The sequence below is a fragment of the Macrosteles quadrilineatus genome, unplaced genomic scaffold (assembly GCF_028750875.1).
Source record: "Macrosteles quadrilineatus isolate MER2022 unplaced genomic scaffold, UCM_ALF_1.0 Scaffold_2__2_contigs__length_208266976, whole genome shotgun sequence".
Classification (NCBI taxonomy): Eukaryota; Metazoa; Arthropoda; class Insecta; order Hemiptera; family Cicadellidae; genus Macrosteles; species Macrosteles quadrilineatus.
The window spans coordinates 39054503-39072901 of NW_026542595.1; the positions used below are offsets into that span (position 1 = coordinate 39054503).

The window sequence follows — 18399 nt, forward strand, 5'->3', positions numbered from 1 at the left end:
CTCATTATAAAGCGATATAAAAAGGATCGACAACTATGATTGATTCTAAAATATTTTAACGATTAAATAGATGGATCTTTATACACTTTTGGCTACATTATCACGTCATGGATAGTAAGACCAAAAATACGTTATGTTTTACATGTTAAAATTAGTCTATGATAACATCTTGTAAAAACTACATTTTAAACCTAATTATCCTTATAAAATCAAGGTTAATACATAAACATACTAATACACAAACTAACTCATAAATAACAATTCTAACAAACAGTTCTAGTTTTGAAACTCTTAACACTGCTCAAAACTTAGTACCAATTGTGTTAATATAATTTAATTATGACAACAAGTATACTGCGTAAATGCATACAATGACAATCATCAATCAATCAAATCATCAATGACAGGGATTAAATTGTATATGAATTAAGTGAATAAACACTGAATACTCAACGAAATTAATGTTGTTAATGTTTTAGGAAAGATAGTATCCATAAAATGCACTGTCATTGATAATGGAAGTACCATAAAACATAAACAAACTAACAATAAAGGCAAATATGATGATTATGTGATAATATTTACCTCCAAACAGTGAGTTGTAGTTAAAACAATGTGACATAAAAATATCAATCTCACTATAAAGCGTACTACAAGCATTGGACGTTTACAATTGATGACTGGGTGGAAAGAAAAAACTTAAATTACATTTCAAGTGTGTAACAATCACTATTATTTATAGGTGTTTATTGAAACTTTTATATTTTCAAACCTTTAGATAAAATTTTTCTGTTACAGGTTTTGGATACATCAGGAAAACGAGCCCGATGATTCATTGAAGATTAAAACTAAAAAAAAAATAATAATCTTTTTTAAATCAAAAATAGTTTTAACATTTGGTCAGTACGATAGGTTTTAATGGGGTTCTTCTGTAGACGTACTACAGGTTAGCATTCTCCGTTTTTATATTGCTCGAATTTCCACACTAAATTATTAGATTCAAGTATATATTTCAAGAGAATGGAATAGAGGTACAACGTCAGGTTGAGGGATGCACCTATGACGATGATACCACGTGACTGCCTACACACATGGAAGTTGTCAGTGATTCTGGTAGCTACATCTCACTTGGTCACTGCTTTACCACCCGTCATCAGGATAGGTGAGTGGTAGCGTTTATCTTACATCCAATATCACCACTAACAATGCGTACAGTGATCAATCAAATCATCAATGGCAGAGATTAAATTTGATATGATCATATCACAATTATGAAATATTATAGTAAAATTTGTAAATAGTTTAAAACTAAATAAATATATTTTATTGGCCAGCTTTAACATAAAAGAGGTTTTACGTTGATAGTTTTACCAAAACCCGAAATAAGGCTTTTGGCTAAACATCCGTAGGTGATGTAATAAGTTCATGATTAGAACGCAATAATGGCTACCAAGTAACAAACGTACTTCTTAGGTGGGTTAAAACGACGTTTCTAGCCATTTAGATCCACTTTGCATCCTTTCTGAGTTTAGGCTGAAACAATAGTAATTAACCTATTGCTCTGAAAATAAAAAAGAAAATGTTTTTATTTATTTAGTAAGTAGGTAAATAAACACTTTTCAAGGGTTGATCAACTTTTTTTATTGAAAATGGTGAATGTAGTCAGAAGCCAATTCAAAATGTACATATCAATTGAAACTGTGGTTAGAATGAATTAACAGCTTTTGCCTATGTGTTAATAATTTTGATGGTTTTTAAGGCATAGCACCGTCGACATTAAATTAAAATTTTATTTCTTCTTAAGTAACTAAGAATGTATCCATAAAGACAAGTAGCCAATATTTTGTATTTCTTGCAGCTTAAGACAAAAATCTGTATATAGTTTGGCTACTTTATATGGTTTGGTTATGGTACCATCCTTTAAGTGTATTTGTTCGTTAACACACACTTAATCGATATTTTGTAGGTGCATGAATGTATTATATATATAGTATAGGAAAATCAGTGAAAAATATCAAGTATTGTGATCCATTCGTGTTTACAAAAGCTCTAATTAATGTTAGTGAATCATTTATGACTGCTGTAAAATAATATTTTTACAACCATACGTTAAAACACTACATATAATTTTAGAGTTAACCCTGCCAAGCGTATAATAATGAGCGTGTATGTAAACTGATACACATTAACGATAAAAGCGTTCACAGTGTGGAACGTCTTATCGCTCGTATATGAAGGAAATTATGAGAGGAGAAATTGTGTTTCAGACAGCAATAGGCTTCATATAAACCTCATCAGCCTAAAGCTTGAATCTACTCCTCTTGGTATACCCGTTATGTTGGTACAACCTTTTAAATGCATTACTTAATGTTGATATGTATGTATGTATTAGTTTTTATTTTTTTATTTTTTATTATTTAGATGTAATATAATACGATCTAATGGAAATAGAGGGAAATATTTAATGTGGCACTGATTTTAAAAGTGGTTTTCTAGAGTAAATAAACAGTAATTACATGCACGAGTTAAATGAGTACATTTGTCTTTATACATATAATGCGTACGTATAATGCGTAAGTATAAGTTTATTTTAAAATATAAATATACAGCAATGCCCGTTTTAAAAATTAAGTTAAGATATTATACATTATAAATAACTTTCCTTTCCCTGGAATACTCTTTGATTTTGCAGATGCAACAAATATCAATTTATTTGTAGTTCTTACTTTCTTGTCATAAATACGTTGATTTATGGTAGCTATTTATGTATTTATGTGGCATATATTTTATTAATGGTTTACGAAAATCTAGAATATTTCAATTACATGAGTATCTGAAACAAATAAATGTTACATTCGGTTGTTTAACTGCACAATCCGTCCACATGTTTTATTTCTTTATTAGGTTGGAATGTTTTAGAAACATTTCTTATACAACAAGATGTATATTATTGTCTTTGTCTATTTATTTCTTCAGCATGTGGTTGACTTGTGTGACAGTATAGCATAACTGTTAAATTAAGAGGTATGAACTGTATAGAGTATAAATTGTTATTTATTATACATTTGTTACGACATTTCACATCGCACTATTGTCAGTAATGTGATAAGCTGGGCATTAATTGGTTAATGATGGTACTAATGGCTCTCTAAATCATAACGAAGTCAAAAAATATATTACTGTAACTCCATTCTTTGAACAATGTAGTTTGTCAATATAGCTTAAACCTTACTACGACGCAGCAAATAGATAGTATGGTAGCATTGGTCGCATAGCTTTAAATTCTACCTATGGCATGGATGGATGAATGTTAATATAAAAATATTTATTGATTATGAAAAAATGCTTATATAAAGAAAAACCTATTGTGCTTGATCAAACCCCGGTTAATATTGACTGAGTTTTGGATGATTAAATGAAGTGGTTTCAAACTTTATTTTAGATTTTTCTTATATCATTTAAAAAAGAAAATATAAGACATTTTAATCGTTTAATATGTTACAAAATATAGCATAATAACTGGAATTTTACAGCTTGTGAAGTGCACAAAAGTGACTTAAAAAATATATATAGATTTGTTATCTTTAAATTTGTTTAGAATATATATATAATTTACGACTATACAAAGCCAGAATTAGACGTCAAAAGTATGCATGGTACGTTTAAATTAGCAGGTTAAATGAGCATGCTTTCGCCATGCAAGAAAGCCATCATACGTGTGCATATAATGGTAATAAACCCTACACCCCAACGTGACTTTGGTCTTTACAATTTAGCACGTTCGCCTGCCTCTTACAACCTGCCCTCTTAACAATATTATCTCTCTCTCCATTGTGTACTCACCCTTCATTCGTATTTGGTTTCAAATAACAGTTTAAGTGTGCGTCGATGTCATTCATAATTGAATTGAGTCGAAAAATTGCATTTCAAAATGCCACATAAACTGGGACGGCGGCGTCGTCCTGTAATACAGAACTAAGAACTTTGCAGCTAAGAACTTTGTAATACAGCTAATGTATTACAGGACCATGTATCAGAAGAATTTAATGTATCATAGTATGTTAATGTATCATTGGAGGTCACGAATTGTGTAGTTAGTTGTACACGAATCACGAATTATTGTACTTATAGGTATACACTATGGATGCAATGCTCCCTAGTGTGGATTAACGTCCACACTAGTGTGTATTACGACTATCCGCAGTAATATCCTGATAATTAACATCAAATTCATTAATTACAAGGAAAATGTGTTTCGGATTCCACTTTAAACTGTAGGTCTTAGTTGTCATTTGCTGTGTAGGATATTAATTAACAGCTGTGTCAAAGGAACATGTTGGCCTTAGTCACTAACTAACCTACAAGATTTCGCCACTCATCCTAAGCTCATCCTTCACTCATATTTGGTTAAACTACGCACATAATTAAATATCTTAAATAATTAAATTAATGTAACCAAAGCTAAAAAAAGTTTTCTTCCAGAAGAAGGTTTAGCATAAGAATGAAAATAAACTTATTCTACAACACATTAACTAATCTGGACAATTAACACGCCACCCGTTAAAAAAACCATAAACACATATCCATATATTTTGTTTCCATTTTCCATCATATTTATATTCAACATATTTATTTAACATGTTTGAGTAGTTTAGGTCTTCGTTATTACGAAGTGTTTGTACAATCGTGATGATTGGTTAGATTTACAAGATCCTCAAACAATAGATTCGGTTTGGTGTATATATCAAAGTAAATGGTTTGCCACAAGAGTATCTTTGGCTACCACAGGACTAGGAAGACCCACAGAGCTAGAAGCCACTTACGTGTACATGACCCCTGTTGTGGGGTCGTAACTGATACACCTACACACCTACACACATACTTTACTTTACAACTACTTACAATAACAAGTACACAGAGTGAGTCTAACAAATATGTATTTGTGATTTACTTAATTTTATGATCAAATAAAAGTAGGTAGGCATTTGTTGAGAATTAAATTAAATCCATTGCACACTTGTTAATTTGTTATTCTCCTAGTTACTTGTATTAAATCTGTTAGCTTGATCCACGCACAGTACCGTTATATCAAACGCCTGACCGAATAAACTAACCCTATTAATTGTTCCATCGAACCACCCTCCGTTCCCACTGCTACCATGATCTCCCGACACTCTCTGTACCTTTGTTCGTCGTCCTACCTAAATGGCTCCCATTGCTGGTTTTATTTAATGTAAAAAGTGTGTTTTATTTGAGTACCTGATTTTTCGTTCGCATCTAAGTCCAAAACCGACAGTATTATTGGAGCAAAGAGGAAATATCACAGTTTGTATTCAAATTTATATTTTTCGCTTTCAAACTAGTCGTTCCTAGAAGACATTTTTGTCTTAGTACAACATAAAAAGTAAGTACATTTCCACTTACTGCCTAACATTTAGTACCAAAGTTGTTTATAACCAAAAATAAAAAATTCATAATACTTTATAAATTTCTTTATTTAATAATTATGTATGTAATGGTTTGTTATGTAACAATGGTATATTCATTATCGTTAAAATTCTTTGATAACCAAAGCTTTATTTCTCGTCATTGATTTTAGTGGCGTATCAGTAGGTTCATTGAAACTCAATAAGCAACTCAATAAGCAGATAACATATTTTATAACTACCCTTAGAGTGTAGACTTGTTCATTGCAACCCAACAAAAACATTCAATGTCAGTTAATCAACGATTAAGAGTATTCTATATGTATTAAGGTTGTTCTGTTTGATATTAGCTGAGTAATTTGACTTATCACATAAGTGAGTTTCAATCAATGTTCGGCTGTGTATCGGGTACTAATGTTGAGCTGGCTTGCAGTGTGTCGTGGACATTGGAAGACCCACATTGCTATAAGCTGGTTATGTACTCGACCCCTGCGGCTAGATGCGGTGTCGACGTTACTCATACCCTCTACTAACAAATCTATCTAATAATGAAACTTAAATCCTTAGTGATTAAAGTACACAATCTCATAAGCATGGCAAAATATTTTATTTTATATTTTGTAAACACATCTCAAAATCCATTATATAAAACTATGTTGTATTTATTTTTACCTAGTTTAAATGAGCTCCGGATGGGTGATTATTTCAATAATTTGAATTTTATCCATCACAGCCCCTTTGTAATAACAGTTTCCTAGGTACATACGCCTTTTATCAATTTAAATTAATCAAATTCAGGAGACTTGGTATGTGATAAACGTCTATAATTTTGAAATTGTTCATAGATACATCTTACTGTAAAATAAATAAGGAGCCAATTTTATTTTGTTTGCATTTTCGCTTTGCCTTTAAGTTATAGCAGTGACATACCCATTAGGGAATTGTTTTTGAAAGGTGTTAATATGTTCCAACATATATTAAAATGTGTTTGTATGATATTAAGACGTGTTCTGTGAATTTTCATGAAATACCAAAGTGACGGAACCGTTCATATATTTAAATAGTTTTACATTTTGAAAGTTAAGTAACAATGTAAAAGAATGACAAACTTAAATTTACTGTTCAAAAGGATGAAAAAATAATTTTCGCCAAAACAAATAAGTTAAAATGCCATAACAAAGAAATGATATACACATGCTGAATTACAATAAAGCGCATCGTCCTTCCTACATTGGGTACACTCGCCTTTCGGATCTGTTTCGCTCCCTTTTTATTGACCTTGCGGTTGAAGTTAAATCAGTCATTTATTTGGGGGATACTAATATTGATATGCTGTCACAAACCTGCGAAACAAATTACTTGCGTAGGCTGATGAAAGAATCTAACACTATACAAATTGTCAGCGAGCCTACAAGGGTGACAGAAACCTCGGCAAAATTGATTGATCACATCATAGTAGACAAATCAGCCGAGATTGAAAGAGTTGGAGTCATAGACACCCCCAGCATAGTTGACCACAGAGGAATGAGGATGACTGATCATAAACTATTATATTGTTGTATATCTTGTAAGAAAGACAAAAGGGGGTCGAAGCTAATCACATTTAGAGATTTTTCTAAATTTAATGCAGATACTGCACTAAACATAATTGCTGATACTAACTGGAATTGTGTGTACAAGCTAGAGTCTCCTGATGAGATAGAGCAATTTATTACTGATCATATAAAGAAAGTTTTTGATGAGGTTGCTCCTATTGTTTGTAAAAAGGTAACACGGAAAAAAGCTCCCTGGATAAATGAAACAATTAAAGAATTGTCAATTGTTAAAAATAAACACCGTAACAAATATTGGAGGACCAGAGATTCTTCAGACTGGTATGAGTATAAAACCATAAGAAATAGTTTGAATTTCATGATAAAAGAGGCTAAGAAAATATTCTTTTCTAACAAGCTTGCCTCATGTGAAAACCCTGCAGAGTTCTGGAATTGTTTAAAAAATTGTGAGATTGTAAGTAGTAAGAGAAATAGTAGGCTCCCCCCAGATTTAGACATTAATATGATAAATGAATATTTTGTCAATATGGGATCTTGTAATGATATAGACATTGAATTGCTAAATAAACTTCAACAATGTAAAAAACATGGAGATAACGATAAGTTTGAATTTAAAATGATTACAGAAAATGATGTTAAAGAGGCAATGAACTCAATAAAATCAAAAGCTGTAGGTGTTGATAGTATATTGATACAAATGATAAGATCTGTTAGCCCATATGCAATTGGAGCAATAACACATTTGATAAACATGAGTCTGGCCTCAGGTGTTTTCCCTACAAGTTGGAAGATTGCCCATGTGAAACCATTGCCTAAGGTTGCTGCGCCAAAAACCGTCCAGCATTTAAGACCTATCTCCGTGTTACCTGCAATGTCAAAAATAATGGAAAAGATAGTAACTAAACAAATTGCTTCATTTCTAGATGACTTTGATATATTGCCTAAGCTACAGTCAGGGTTTAGAAAAAACCACAGTACTTGTACTGCACTGACTAATATGTTTGCGGATCTATTCGATGCCAAAGATAAAGGCCTATACAGCACATTAGCTATTCTAGATTATTCCCAAGCATTTGCCTCTATTGATCATGAATTGTTATTGGCCAAAATGAAGTGCTATGGCTGTAGTGAAAAAGTTGTTTGTTGGTTTCGGTCCTATTTGGAGTCCCGACTGCAGGTTACCAAAATTGGGAGTGAGACATCAGATCCGCTTTGCAAATTGCGTGGTGTTCCTCAAGGTAGTTGTTTAGGACCTGTGCTGTTCAATTTGTACACGTCTGACTTGTCCAGAAGTGTAGAATATTGTACGGCACACTTGTATGCTGATGACTGCCAACTACACTTGTCATACAAGCCAGACAAGACATCAGAAGCAATCCGGCTCATCAATGCTGATTTGCACAGCATTTTTCAATGGTCTGTCATGAATGGCCTTGGATTGAATGTTGACAAGTGTGTAGTCATGCATACTCGACCAAAAATTATGATGCAGGAATTGAGTAAATCTGCTATAGAAATCACCCTTGATGGCATGAGATTGTCTGTTTGCGACACTGTCAACACACTTGGTGTTGTACTTGACAAAGACCTCTCTTTTTCTGACCATGTCACATCTGCAGTTCAACGTGCAGTGGGTAGACTGAGAGGTATTAACAGATTTAAAACTCTACTGCCAGAATATGCCAAAATGCAACTCATGCGGTCCTTGGTCCTCCCAGCCTTTACATATTGCTTTCCTGCATATGGAAACAGCATCTCTAAGGAGGATATGGCAAGAGTTCAAAGAATTCAAAATTCTGCAGTAAGGTTCATTTATGGCCTTTACCGCTTTGACCACGTGTCCTCCTTCCGAGATGCTGCAAAGCTCATCCCAATGGATGAAATATGCAGGAGGCTGACCTGCTGCCTGGTCCACAAAGTGCTCACGCTGGGAGAGCCTCAGTACCTCAGCGAGAGGCTTAAGTACAGGGGGGAGATCTGCCTGCGTGGTACTCGTTCCGACCGCAGGCTTCACTTTCCTAAAGTGAGGCTTGAGGTTGGAAGAAAGTAATTTTCTTATTTTGGCCCGCAGTTGTATAATGGCCTCCCTCAGGAAATAAAGAGCTCCAAATCGTATGGCTCATTCAGGGCCGCAATGCATAAAAACAAATGTAAATTGTAAATGTTTTTTCTTTGTAATTTTTTGTATATTAAATTTCTGTATATATTAGGTTAGTTTAGTTTTAGTTTGACTTGAGTAAGTTTGAAAATCATGTATATGAAACTCGCTTGTAAATAAAGGCCTTTTTATTTTATTTATTTATTATTTATTTAAAGAGCTTAATCTACACGATATTGTTTATTATTTACTAAAACTGCTTGGTTACGCTTCAGTGTAAGAAACTTGTCTCAAAACTTTGGATTTGGATTACAATTAGGGTGTTCTGATAATCTAAAACACACTTTACATAATTAAAGTTGGTCTCTTTATTGAATAATAACTCAATATGCAATAAAACAGAGTCAAAACTCAAATAAGCGATTATCCACTTATGATAACCTGTAAACATAACTTCTTAAGAATGGTGATGGTTTTGACTTTAAGTCAAATAATTAATTTAACTTATAATATCTTGAAGGTAGGTAGTTTAAAGAAACCTATTCTAATATTACAATTTACACATTTTAAATTCTGGTATAACATCAACTTTCTTTAATATCACTGTAAAAACTAAGTAATATAGACAGCAATAAGGTGACAAGAAGCATTCAAATAAAGCATTACTGCAATTAGAAAAGCCAGCGCTAATTGAAATGTTTGGTATGAGAGCTCAATTAATGTCACCATTTTCCCTCTTAATATTATTTTATAATATTAATAACGTAGAGTTAGAAGTTAGTTCTACTTCATAATTAGTTTTTATAATGTTATTTGGTAATTAAGATAATTTTTTATTAAGTATATAAAACTGTTTAAATTACGATTTGTTATTTCTTTTTGTTAAATAATGTACTGTCTGAATATGAAAAGCATCGTGAGGGGTTCGCAAAATATCTTTTGGAAACCAACGACTCAGGGGGAGTAATATAAATGTAATTAAATATTTATACAATATCGTATTAAATAGGGAGAGTTCCGAGATAAAAGCAACCACTAATGAAAGCGTCCAGCGAGGTATTACAGGACATTTACGACTCCTGTAGGAAGGTAATGGAGAACGGTGGACGCTTGTTTACATCAGCGAGGTAGGGAAATATTAAACCAAACTAATATGGTACTTTAACAACATAGATAATCTGTCCAGTCTTTTATCTTATTAAAACAATTTTATATGTTCTATTTTTCTGACTGCCTGCCGGTTAGCGAATTATGCTTTAAGTGCAGTGTATTATAAAATATCCTGATAAACTAATTAACTTAATAAATTAAGTTCAAATAAATAGTGAAAAGTTCCTTACTATTTAAAATAGTATTAAATTTTAAAGTAAAAGTACAACAAATACAAAAGTTTTCATATTTAGTAGAAGACTATTATAAATTTAATCCTAATATTTTTCGGATTGTTAGGTTAAAACTATACTCCGTTCAATTTCGCAAAAAACATCTTTACAAAAAGAACGTATTTATTTTATTCATGAGAATTCCTAATGCAAACGGGTTTTCTTTTCGAAAAAGGTGTAAAAATTCAGCTTCAGCACAAAGAGTGAGGTAATTGCTATCACAAATCAACATCACACTCACTAATTACCAATTACCCGTCATGATAGAAGGTGGAGTCTTACATCTTTCACCTCTCATGTAATATAAAACTACAGCTGCAAGCTATGTTAAGGGTAGAACACCGATAAAAAGATGGTTTCTAGTTAACAAACATATATGTTTAGGGCGTAAATAAAAAAAATCATATTTAAAATCAGCTGGAATTGATCATATAAACATAGATTATGCCTAATATTGCAATTGGTGTTTACATGGTATCAAATTTATCAGTTCAAATACGATTATTTATCGATAAGTTTTACAAAAAATCACGAGGAAAACCTAACTAATTAAATTCGAAATGATTATTTGTACATTGAGAATAAACAAAGAACATTAAATTCTATACCTTCAGATAACTTAAAATGTATGCTAGACAGAAAACAATGTTAAATAGTAAAAGTTGTAATGTAAATAAAAGACGGAATAGATCAAAATAGTTTTAACCAAATGTTAGCTATGAATCCAAAACTGGAACTCGGTAAACTCCACAATTCCAGCGCGCCTCAATGTTAAACGAACTGAATATAATTCGTTATTGCTATTCTGCGTTCATTTATCACAAGCAATGTTATAGAGTATAAACATTTTTTATCCAGTTAGCTTAAATGAGATAAGGACCGTAATAAAGTAATCAAGTTTCAAAATTATTTACTAAACTATATACAGCTATGATTGTCTCGGTCAAATGAAGGTTATTTCAAATCAAACAAATTCAACTTTTGATGTACATAATGCCACAAAATTTATTTCGATATTTTAGTGTAAGTCATTGATCGATTTCATGTTACCAGATCGTGTGGTATAGTAAACATTTTGAAACCTTAATGAAATAAGTGTGCATAACGGACACATAATAACTATGCATATGTTTAGGAACTGTTTAAAATGTGTAATTAATTTTTTTGTTTTTTAGGTTACAAGTATAATCTATTAGCTTATCTTAAGTTGTTTGAAAAAATGTGCAAATAAAAGTTTTCAAAAACAAGAACCGAGTTATGAATAAACGGAAGCTTAGTTTATACAGTATATATAAATAAATGAGCTGGGAAAAAATGTATAAATAAGGATATTGGGTATTGTGGACATCAAATAAGTCCAAAGGTTTACTCTTGTCTTAAGATACGGATTTTGGGAGCTTCTGTCTCCCAGAGGACAGAAATCAGTTGGACAAATATTTTACTCCTTATCCTCACAGAGAATAGACCATTGAAGGTATATTGTCTGTGCTATGATGTAAAACATTTTGTATGGAAATTTATGCATACAGATAGGGATTAGTTGGATTGATTAATAGCTCACTAATCAGTATTAAAATTCAAAATAAAATGGGGCTCATGGGATTATTTATTCTTTTACCCTTAAGCTTATAAATAACTAAGCAGCTAATGTAAATGGTATTATTAAAATTGAGTTTAGATTGTATTTAGATTTGTAATAATTTATATTTTATAAGTTAAGTAATCTAGAGACTGGGATTAGTTGTAATATATAAATACAGTTACTTAATTCAGCTATAGGTCAAAAACTCAAATTCAAAAATGGGTTTAGTTCTTCCCCATAGTCAATGGATAGGGGTTTTATAATTTATTTTATGAGGCGTCTACATTATACGTTCTTTTTTCAATTAAAAATGCAACAATGAGTACTATAAGTAATGATTGTATTGAGCAAAAACGTAGAATAAAAGACAACTCTATGAAAATGCACAGCAGAGAACTAAATAAAAGCAAATTTCCGTATCAAAACATGTTATACGACTAACTGAAACGTTACAAAAATTACGAGATAAAGTTTTACAATAATGCAATAAAACTTCGCTCGTTTTTGTCAAACAACCGCTTTGGCAGACATTTCATATACATCTGTACCTCATTCAATTATGGATGAAATAAAAGATATTTCCGTTGCAACTATTTTAAAACGTACGTTGACACTCTATAATCTATAGCTTATTTATTTTAATAGTGAAATTATTACATTTAAAAGTGTTTTATATAATAATTGTGATTGTAAACAGTTTTAGACGCTTATAATAAAAACACCTTTTGTGTTATAGCTAGATAAGAAAAGTTTCCTTTTTAAATCACGGACAAAATTCGTTTTAACGACATCTACAAGTGTAAGTATGTTTTATACTGTATATAGTTTTAGTATTTAAACATTTTATAAATTAGTTAATTCTATAGTTTAAAAAAATATCTTCTTATAATGCCTCGAGATGGAACTAGTTTTGTATGGTAAAAATATTTAAACAAAGTTGTTATTAGTTTTGCACTTATAAAAAGGTGTACCAATTTTCATATTGCTCTAAAGCAGAATCTATTAGCAAAATAACTTATCTGAAACAAAAGACAAATCAAATAGTATAAAAAAAACCTAAGCTATTCACTTATAACTCTAGTATGATTGGTAGTAAAACTAATGATTCCATTATAACTTCATAACACTTACTAGTGTTGCTATTAAAAGTTTATGATTTACTTTTTCCCGAAAAAGATTTGATATTTTGTAACTCAGATTATAAACTTTAAATTTATAGTTTTATAAAAGAGTGACTATGTCTCATTCGTTATTGACACCATAATAGTTTTAGGCCTAGTGACAAATTGCATCTGGCCTTAGAAATAATCTCGCTTAAAAAAACCTTGCCTTTTGATTCCTAGATGATAGACGATTACTATTATTATTCTGCTACCGTAATGTGCTTGTATGCGTAAATTAATTATTACATTTAATTTAAACTGCCCCAAAAAGTCATGACTTATTTACAAACTATTTTATGTAACTAATTAACGTTGGAAGCCTCTATTTGGCAGTGAATATAACATTTCCAAGTTAACACAAGTCAGTCCGCGGGCGATGGCAGGAGAGGTCCTGACAGCTTGACAGTTGATGGATGACTTACGCTTTGGGTAATTATCGCCTAATGTCAGTTTGTGACAGCTGTAGTCTTAACACGTACAATGTTATACACGTCTTCAGTCTTTTATGCGTACTTGACATTAAATATACAACCCGACCTTATTAAATATATACCTATTTTATTGCTAAAATATACGGTCGTAAATTAAAGCCAATCTGTAAATTAAATCGTAATTGAGGAATTACCCTGCCTACCTTGCGATTCGAAGATTGACACGTTGATTCTAAGGTATTACGAATAAAAGTTATCAGACTGTATAGACATTTGCAACGTTCCCACCTTATTAACTGGTGTTCATATAAAGATTACTTGAAAATAAATAGGCTAGTTACAAGGTAACACATGTATATTTTATTCTATCATATAGGTTAGGCTATCACATACTTGTGGGCTTGGCCAATTAGATTTATAAATAGGATAGGCTAGGTGAATGGGCTAAAATAACAATTTGGTAGAGCAAATAGTCTTAAATCAGGGTACGGTTTCGTGCCGGGCAATGCAATTCTGATTGTTCATAAAGAAATAAGTTACCTAATTTATCTTGATAGTTAGGCATAACAATGAGAGAAGGCTACAAGTAGGAGAGTCCTTAGCCTATGAAACCGTCTCTCTCTCTTTTGATTCAATTGGATCATTACATTTCTTGAGGGTAAATATAGCTTAAAATAATTAAAAGTATAATTTTGCTTCAAATGTTGATAATTGTGTTTTAAGTGGGATGACAAAAAGGTTTCTGAGAAGAAATTAAGAGTTCACAAGGGACAAGGTGATTGTTGAAACTAGTACTGATGAGTGTAAATGTTGATATTAGATATTACCAATTTTCTGCTTAGTAATCTTATTTTTTAGAATTATTTATAAAATATTCAATTCTTTTTGGTTAATTCAGTAGACTTTTGGATAGTAGTTAAATCACTGGACACTTGGCCCCCTCATACTTACTTCACTAAGGTTTCACCAAAAAGCAAATTTCTTTTCATTTGTTGCAGGTTTACTTCAACAATGCAACCTTAACACAAGGTACATACACAGACAAATACACAGACAGTATACAGGAAATATTTATAACCTAGGCACTTGTATATCTTATTTTTAACCTTCCAGAGGTCACGGAAGTAACCTCCAGGGATGTTTTATTTTTCGCGATTATATTATTTTGAGTGGTGTTGGCAGTGTTAGTGTCACTGCACCTCATTCCTAGAATCGAGTGAAGGTCAAAACTCACCCCTACTATTTTATATTTGTTAGTTTTGTTAAGTTTTGTAAGAGGCTGGAAGTAGCTTCCGTGTGCGCCCTGCCGATTCTCGTACAGGCTGGAGGCAACTTCCGTGATGCGACCCTAGTTTAGTGTGTGCGTTGATTATTGCGTGTAAAAAATTACTGTGAATAATAATTTTTTTAACGATTCATGACATTATTTTGTTAGTATATAGTTTTTACAAGATGAGTGAAGAAGTTAAATTTCGAATTGCAACACTCTTAGCCATGCTGAAAGGGAGATTCACGAACGACGTATGTACAGAGTCATTTAGTATTAAGATACCCATTATGTTAAATTACTTAAAACATTGGGTATTGAGAGTGGTATCATCTAAAACCACATTGTAGGACATTGTGGTAAAATGTAAATTAACTTCTTGAATATATTCTTGTAAAAGATTTCTTCATATACTTTTATATTAGAACATTTGATAGAATAATAGTTTAACTTTATATTTATAAAATCAAAATTACGTTACTTTAAAATTAAGAGTTCACTAAACACATTTTTTATGTTTAAAACTAAAAATAAAACCTAATTTGTGGACTAAATTACAAATTTTACTTCATAAATGTTTGTTTTTATTGACCTGGAAGTAACCTCCGGGTGCGCCCTCTCCCGTTTTGAAAACCAATGCGCCCTCTGAAAGGTTAATATATTATTGTTGAATACAGTGTTTCTTATTAGCCACTAATTTGATTTATAATAACATTTAAATATTTTTACTCCAATTATTTGCCATGATTATTATTATTAAATATAATTAATAAATATTTTTTTTTAGTTTTTTGGGTAATTTAGTTACAATATTTAGTTAGGCCCGCATAAACTCAAAAGATAATAGCACCAATAACTTGTCATACTCTTTACAGTTAAGGTTTATGCTAACTTTTTGTATTTTCCATTATCCAAGAGGAAAATCCTTAGTGAAAAGTGGATAACATTTTATGGTGTGTATTAAATATGACAAATTCCAATATTGCCGGTTTCAGATGTAGTTCTGGATCCACAATAAGCCAATTGATTTGATAATTTGCAATATATTGGTGATAGCGACAATAATTATCATTAATTTGGTTATTATCACTCAGAATGTAAGCATGGCATATGAGAGTACCTGAATTAATACGAAGCTTACTCATGGAATCATTAATTTAGGGTTTACCGATTATAATACTTTAATGTAGCATTTTAAAAGAACTGTTCAATATAATTAGTCTAGCTTTGACCTAAAACCAATTTCCGCATCTCAAAAAGATTTTTCGCTTAATTATTAACGCATATTTTTCCGATAATGTTGTTAATATGATGAGGTAGCTATTTGTCTGGATAGCTAAGTGGTTATAGTGCTCGCCTTCGAATCTCAAGTTCGCTGATTCAAATACAAGCGAGATCGTTTTCAGACCCAGAGGCCATTTGTCATTGGGCTATGAACTAATGATGATATCTAACAAAAAGGTCAACGTTGGTTAGTAACAAGAGCAGGGTTAGGAACGTTCCCTTCCAAAACGTAAAAATGCCATTGGCGTAGAAAACACACACACCTTGTTTCACAAAAGTAAAGCTCTTGCTCCACACCAGTTCACACTGCACCCAGTCACTGGGCTTACTGCTGAATTATGTAACACCTGCTAGACCAGTCCAGCTAGAAGCATTAAATGGTAAAACTACAAAATTACCAAGATTAGTGCAATAACTATCCCTAAGTAAATAACCAAATTATAATACTCCAAGTAATTAAAAACTGAGCATACGGTATAATACAATTAGATTAGTTTTTATAATAATCGTTGACTGAAACATCTGGATTGGCTGTTGCAAAATATTATATCTAAATACTAAACAAGATTACAGCAATTCACATCCTACAGAATCATAAAAATTTCAAACACCCTTTCCTTTGGTATGACAAATTTCATTTATTACCTATTTACCATTTAATTGATTCCCTTCAAAATACACTCTTAAACCATAACTATAAAACGAAATGACTTCTGCTTTAAACTTTGAAGACATGGATAGCTAAACGCTGCCAAACCATTCTCTAAAATATGGGGGCGGATTAAATAGACATTGCAATCATGAGAACTTGATTACGACTTTTTCATAAGTAAGCTATATCATCAGGTCCATATAGTTGTTCATGATATATCTAAAATAATAAAATATTTGAAATATTGTTTATAAAAATACCCTTTGTTCGTAAAAATTTAGTCCAAAAAACAAAGTGTTAAATATGTTGTAAAAGGCTGAGAATAGAAATAAAAAGTTCTCTGATAATGAAAAAAATATTCCGACTGTAGTTTTTCTTGGACGAGCAAGCTGGTCTAGTGTTAAGGAGCGGGGCTTCAGTTCCCAAGGTCCTGGGTCTAAATCCCACCAATCACAAATAATGTTCTTTAGGCAAGTGATAATGATTTAGGCCTCTAGGCTTAGCGTAAAGTAATAAATAAAACAGATCCACAATAGAGCCTACTTTGCAAGAATGTAAAAAGACTACTATTGCTTACCAAATAATATTACTTTATTAAGCAATATTTATTTACATGACGTAGTAGTTTTATAACAATTATTTGTTCTTTACTTTATTAATTTCAAATCATCTTTGATAACAAGAAATTGTCAATAATCAAGTTCATATTTATGGGCGATGTTACAATGATAAACATATTTTAATTATTTTGTTTTTACCAAGATATTGCAGTATTTGAAGCAATAAAACAATAGCTTTCCATGCCATATATTTCACGTGGCTACTGATGTGTTTTGTGAGAATAATTTATACTTTATGTTGATATTAGGGAAAAATGTGAAATGTCATTCTGTTGTCAGTTAAATGTTTTCATAATTTATTCCTAATTTTTATCAAGATTGTATGCAGTTAGTCTACGTACTAGTGATATTTTCAAATGCATATATTTCTAAACAGGTAAATATGGTTGAGGTTTAGTACGGATTATTCTATGGTTGAAAAAGCATTTGTAACAAGTAAATTACTTTGACTTTCCATCTGTTGAAAGTCTCTCACGATATGATTTGATCATTTGCGTAACAAAAATAATACAGAGAAACGAAACTTGCTATTTTATCAACTTGATATACAAAAACTAACTGTATTTTATATTTTTATTTATGGAAGTGTTATTCTGTTATTAAATATCGTATGTAAAAATATCTTTCGTCGAAAGAGACATCTTTGCAAATACATCACTATGAAAAACTCCGAAATATTTCATTACACTTCACAAAAACCATGGTTTACTTTTTGTACACGTCTGCAGACTTAAAAATATAAACCATCCATTTCAGAAATATAGAAAATCAACATTTTTATATTATACAAAATATATGTTAAATTGGCTTTGTTTGGCTCTAGGTTTTGTCTGAGATGTTGGCTGGCGAGCTGCCCGGTCATTTCCGCTCATTCTGTGATTGTGTGAGGCGGAGTCTAGAGCTGATCTGTATAGTACACTGCGACTCCAAATGATATTACC

At 31.5% G+C, this 18399-nt stretch overlaps 1 protein-coding gene across 6 annotated transcripts in view; it reads left to right on the forward strand.

The window, feature by feature from the left end:
• The first annotated feature begins 908 nt into the window (after positions 1 to 908).
• Positions 909 to 18399, forward strand: part of LOC128985744 (glutamate receptor ionotropic, kainate 2) — a 68328-nt gene continuing 50837 nt past the window's right edge. For all 6 annotated transcript variants that reach the window (XM_054405581.1, XM_054405577.1, XM_054405578.1 and 3 more), the window contains exon 1: positions 909 to 1162. In XM_054405581.1, the coding sequence (XP_054261556.1) occupies positions 1060 to 1162 (103 nt within the window). In that variant the 5' untranslated portion in view covers positions 909 to 1059. The remainder of the gene's footprint in view (positions 1163 to 18399) is intronic.